The sequence below is a fragment of the Oncorhynchus keta genome, unplaced genomic scaffold (assembly GCF_023373465.1).
Source record: "Oncorhynchus keta strain PuntledgeMale-10-30-2019 unplaced genomic scaffold, Oket_V2 Un_contig_30247_pilon_pilon, whole genome shotgun sequence".
In the NCBI taxonomy this organism is placed as follows: Eukaryota; Metazoa; Chordata; class Actinopteri; order Salmoniformes; family Salmonidae; genus Oncorhynchus; species Oncorhynchus keta.
In genome coordinates, this window is record NW_026286964.1 from 1 (window position 1) to 5,886 (window position 5,886).

General features: G+C 41.0%; 1 protein-coding gene across 1 annotated transcript; it reads left to right on the plus strand.

The window, feature by feature from the left end:
• Positions 1–2,133: 2,133 nt before the first annotated feature.
• Positions 2,134–5,780, plus strand: LOC127923631 (zinc finger protein 658B-like; the record flags this gene model as incomplete). The annotated part of the gene is made up of 1 exon (XM_052507633.1): positions 2,134–5,780. A coding segment is annotated over one exon (1,857 nt), but the record flags the coding sequence as incomplete, so codon positions are not given.
• Between the last annotated feature and the right edge of the window lie 106 nt (positions 5,781–5,886).

Genomic DNA, 5,886 nt, shown 5'->3' on the forward strand with positions numbered 1-5,886 from the left:
ATGATTTGGACAGGCACACACCTGTCTATGTCAGGTCCCACATTTGACACTGCATGTCAGAGTTAAAACCAAGTCATGAGGTGGAAGGATTTGTCCGTAGAGCTCCATGACAGGATTGTGTCGGCACAGATATGGAGACAGGTACCAAAACATTTCTGCAGCATTAAAGGTCCCAAGAACACAGAGGCCTCCATTATTCTTCAATGGAAGAAGTTTGGAACCACCAAGACTCTTCCTAGAGCTGGCCACCCGGCCAAACTGAGCAAATGGGGGAGAAGGGCCTTGGTCAGGGAGGTGGCCAAGAACCCGATGGTTCTTCTCTGTCAGAGCTCCAGAGTTCCTCTATGGAGATGAGAGAATCTTCCAGAAGGACAACCATCTCTGCAGGACTCCGCTAATCATGCCTTTATGGTAGAGTGCCCAGACGGAAGCCACTCCTCCGTAAAAGGCACATGACTGTCCGCTTGGAATTTGCCAAAAGGCACCTAAATGACTCTGACCATGAGAAACAAGATTCTCTGTCTGATGAAACCAAGATTGAACTCTTTGGCCTGAATGCCAAGCGTCATGTCTGGAGCAAACCTGGCACCAACCCTACGGTGAAGCATGGTGGTGGCAGCAGCATGCTGTGGGGATGTTTTTCAGTGGCAGGGACTGGGTGATTAGTCAGGATCAAGGGACAGATGAACGTAGCAAAGTATAGAGAGATCCTTTATGAAAACCAACTTGAGAGCACTCGGGACCTCAGACTGGGGTGAAGATTCACCTTCCAACAGGACAACGACCCGAAGCACACAGCCAAGACAACGTGGGAGTGGCTTCAGTACAAGTCTCTGAATGTCATTGAGTGGCCCAGACTTAGGACCCAGTGGAAATCTGTCTTCCTCAACATGTGACCAGTCTTTGGGAATAGTTTCAGGCTTTTACTCTGAAAAATGAGGGAGATACACCACTTTCAATAACAGGACAGTGGAAATTTCCATCCATGAACCAAGCACGTGATCGGGAGCGTGCATTTCTTGTTTACCTTTTTCAATTGACAAAGCTTTAGTCCGGTTGAAATATTATTGAATATTATTAAAAGCAACCTGAGGATTGATTTTAAACATCATTTGACATGTTTCTATTATAGTTAATTGTACTTTTTTCAAACTTTTCGTCTTGGTGTTGAGAGTGCGGATTGTGTCTTTTAGATTTCTGAAATAAACGCACCAACAAAACGGAGGTATTTGGACATAAAGATGAACTTTATCGAACTAAACGATAATTTGTTGTCTAACATGGAGACCTGGGAGTGCCACCAGATGAAGATCATCAAAGGATAGTGATTAATTGAATCGCTATTTCTGACTTTTGTGAAGCTCTCCTTGGTTGGAAAATGGCTGTATGGGTTTCTGTGTTGAGTCGCTGAACTAACATAATCGCAGAGTGTGCTTTTGCCGTAAAGCCTTTTTGAAATCTGACACAGCGGTTGCATTAATGAGAAGTTTATCTGTATTTGTATGTTTAACACTTGTATCTTTTATCAATGTTTATGATGAGTATTTCTGTTTTTTGATGTGGCTCTCTTTACTTTAATCGGATGTTTGTTTGAGACAATGCATTTCTGAACACAACACACCAATTTCAAATTAGGTTTTTGGACATAAAGATTAACTTTAGAACAAAACACACATTTATTGTGTAACATGAAGTCCTGTGAGTGCCATCTGATGAAGATCATCAAAGGTTAGTGATTAATTTAATCGCTATTTCTGACTGTTATGAGACCTCTCCTTGGCTGGAAAATGGCTGTATGGTTTTCTGTGCCTCGGTGCTGACCTAACATAATCGTTTGGTGTGCTTTCGCCGTAAAGCCTATTTGAAATTTAACACTGTGGCTGGATTTACAAGATGTTTATCTTTAAAATGGTGTAAAATAATTTTAATTATGGGATTTGAACCAGACAGGTTAAGCACTTTGTGACAACTACTGATGTAAAAAATGGTGTTAAATTCTTGAATGTTTGAGGAATTTTAATTATGGGATTTCTGTTGTTTTGAATTTGGCGCCCTGCAATTTCACCGGCTGTTGTCGAGGTGGGACGCTAGCAGACAGGTTAAGCACTTTGTGACAACTACTGATGTAAAAAGGGATTCATAAAATACATTTGGTTAACATTTATATCACACCAACTGACTGCTTTTTCTGTTGTTCACACAGGAGACCATGTTGAGACATTCTCAACATCCAGAGAGCAGCAGCAGGAAGATCAGAGAGCTAAGAGGTCTCATCACTGCCCACATTGTGAAGAGATTTTCCCATTTCTTTCAAAGCTAAAAACACACCAACGTATACACACAGGAGAGAAGCCTTACTCCTGCTCTGACTGTGGAAAATGCTTCAAAACATCAACTCAGCTAAAAGTTCACCAGAGAACACACACAGGAGAGAAGCCTTTCTTCTGCCCTGACTGTGGAACTAGTTTCTCTCAACTTTCCCACTTAAAATCACATGAACGTATACATACAGGGGAGAAGCCATACTCCTGCTCTGACTGTGGAAAATGTTTTAAAACATCAAATGAGCAAAAAGTTCACCAGAGAACACACACAGGAGAGAAGCCTTTCTTCTGCTCTGATTGTGGGGCAAGTTTCTCTCATCTGGGCACCTTAAAAACACACCAACTTATACACACCGGAGAGAAGCCTTATGTCTGCTCTGACTGTGGAAACCTTTTTAAAACATCAACTGAGCTAAAAGTTCACCAGAAGATTCACACAGGAGAGAAGCCTTACTTCTGCTCTGACTGTGGGAAATGCTTCAAAACATCAACTGAGCTAAAAGTTCATCAGAGAACACACACAGGAGAGAAGCCATATTACTGCTCTGACTGTGGAACTAGTTTCTCTAAATTGTCACACTTAAAAACACATAAACGTATACATACAGGAGAGAAGCCTTTCTTCTGCTCTGACTGTGGGGCGAGTTTCTCTCGTTTGGGCACCTTAAAAATACACCACCGTATACACACAGGAGCAAAGCCTTATTCCTGCTCTGACTGTGGAAAATGTTTTAAAAAATCAAATGAGCTAAAAGTTCATCAGAGAACACACACAGGAGAGAAGCCTTTCTTCTGCCCTGACTGTGGAACTAGTTTCTCTCAACTTTCCCACTTAAAATCACATGAACGTATACATACAGGGGAGAAGCCATACTCCTGCTCTGACTGTGGAAAATGCTTCACAACATCAACTCATCTAAAAGTTCATCAGAGAACACACACAGGAGAGAAGCCTTATTACTGCTCTGACTGTGGAAAATGTTTTAAAACATCAAATGAGCTAAAAGTTCACCAGAGAACACACACAGGAGAGAAGCCTTTCTTCTGCTCTGATTGTGGGGCGAGTTTCTCTCATCTGGGCACCTTAAAAACACACCAACTTATACACACCGGAGAGAAGCCTTACTCCTGCTCTGACTGTGGAAAACGTTTTAAAACATCAACTCAGCTAAAAGTTCACCAGAAGAGTCACACAGGAGAGAAGCCTTACGTCTGCTCTGATTGTGGAAAATGCTTCAAAACATCAACTGAGCTAAAAGTTCACCACAGAACACACACAGGAGAGAAGCCATATTACTGCTCTGACTGTGGAACTAGTTTCTCTAAATTTTCCCACTTAAAAACACATGAACTTATACATACAGGAGAGAAGCCTTTCTTCTGCTCTGACTGTGGTGTGAGTTTCTCTCGTCTGGGCACCTTAAAAACACACCAACTTATACACACAGGAGAGAAGCCTTACGTCTGCTCTGACTGTGGAAAACGTTTTAAAACATCAACTCAGCTAAAAGTTCATCAGAGAACACACACAGGAGAGAAGCCTTTCTTCTGCCCTGACTGTGGAACTAGTTTCTCTCAACTTTCCCACTTAAAATCACATGAACATATACATACAGGGGAGAAGCCTAACTCCTGCTCTGACTGTGGAAAATGTTTTAAAACATAAAATGAGCTAAAAGTTCAACAGAGAACACATATAGGAGAAAAGCCTTATTCCTGTTCTGACTGTGGGGTGAGTTTCTCTCGACTGGATCCCTTAAAAACACCAACATATACGTGCTCTGCTCTGTTTGTGTAAAATGCTTCAAAACAGCAACTGAGCTAAAAGTTGATCAGAGAACACGCGCATGAGAGAAGCCTGCTTACGTCTTCTCTGACTTTTGGGTTAGTTTCTCTCACCATAGCAACTTAACACACGAATGTATACACACAGGAGAGAAGTCTTACTCCTGCTCTGTGGATGGGTGGGCGTGTAAGTCAAACGTCTAGCCAAAGGCTGCGTGTTTGAATCTCATCAAGAAGGACTAGCATTTTAGCTAATTAGCAACTTTGCAACTTCTTACTACTTTTTACCTATGTCAGCATGTTAGCTAACCTTTCCCCTAAACACATTTAACTCTACCTTAAACCCCTCACCCCTAACCTAGCTAACGTTAGCAACAACAAATTGGAATTCGTAACATATCATACATATTACAAGTTTGTAACATATTGTATGAATAACAATGCATAAAATAACATACGAATTGTAATTCTTAACATACGATACGTCCTGCAAGTCGTATTATACTGAACAACAATCTAAATGTAACAAGTTCAAATATTTACAGTTTGTATAAGGAAATCAGTCAATTGAAATAAATTAGTCCCTAATCTATGGATTTCACATGACTGGGCAGGGGCTCAGGCATGGGTGGGACTTGGGAGGACATAGCCCCACTTGGGAGCCAGGCCCAGCCAATCAGCATGAGTTTTTTCCCCACAAAAGGTCTTGATTACAGACAGAAATACTACTCAGCCCCCTCCCAGACAATCCTGCAGGTGAAGAGGTGGCTGCTGTGGTTACATGTGATCTGCAGTTGTGAGGCCGGTTGGATGTACTGCCAAATTCTCTAAAAGGACGTTAGAGGTGGCTTATGGTAGAGATAGAAATATTGAGTTCTCTGGCAACATCTATGGTGGACATTCCTGCAGTCATCATGAGAAATGCACATTCCCTGAACTTGAGACATCTGTGACATTGTGTTGTGGGGCCTTTTATTGTCCCCAGCACAAGGTAAACCTGTGTAATGATAATGCTGTTTTATCAGCGTCTTGATATGCCACACCTGTCAGGTGGATGGAACATTACTGGATTTTTTTTATTTCAGCTCATGAAACCAACACTTTACATGTTTAGTTTATATTTTAGTTCAGTTTATATTGGTAGTCCAATGTAATCAAACATACTAAATGGAGTGGCACGGATGTTTATTTTGTATAATATAATACATTTTGCTGAGACCAGGTTGTCCCTCTGCAGTATTCTGTGGGAAGGAGCTAGTAGACACTTTTTTTATTGAACCTCTATTGAACTAGGCAAGTCAGTTATAAACAAATTCTTATTTACAATGATGGCCTAGGAACAGCTGGTTAACTAACTTCTCAGAGTCAGAACAACAGATTTTTACCTTGTCAGCTCGGGGATTCGATCTAGTAACCTTTTGGTTAGCAGCTCAATGCCCTAACCACTAGGCTACCTTCCGCCCCTAACATGTATGAGATATGATGATCACTTTTCACCACAAGTTTGGGGGGGGGGGTGTTTTACAACTTTATTTTATGTTACACAGTTTATGAAATTAATACATGTGCTTATTAGTTATTTTAGTTACTGATCATGAATGTGTTTGGATAACTGCATTGAAGCAAACTTTATTGATCTGCCAATGAAAAATAAAGTTACATGAATATGTACTGGTCAACCTCTTCTTCTCTTTAGTATTCAGTTCTTCATATTAGATCTGACAGTATGAATGGTTCTTATGGTTGTTTTCAGTTCTTCATATTAGATCTGACCGTA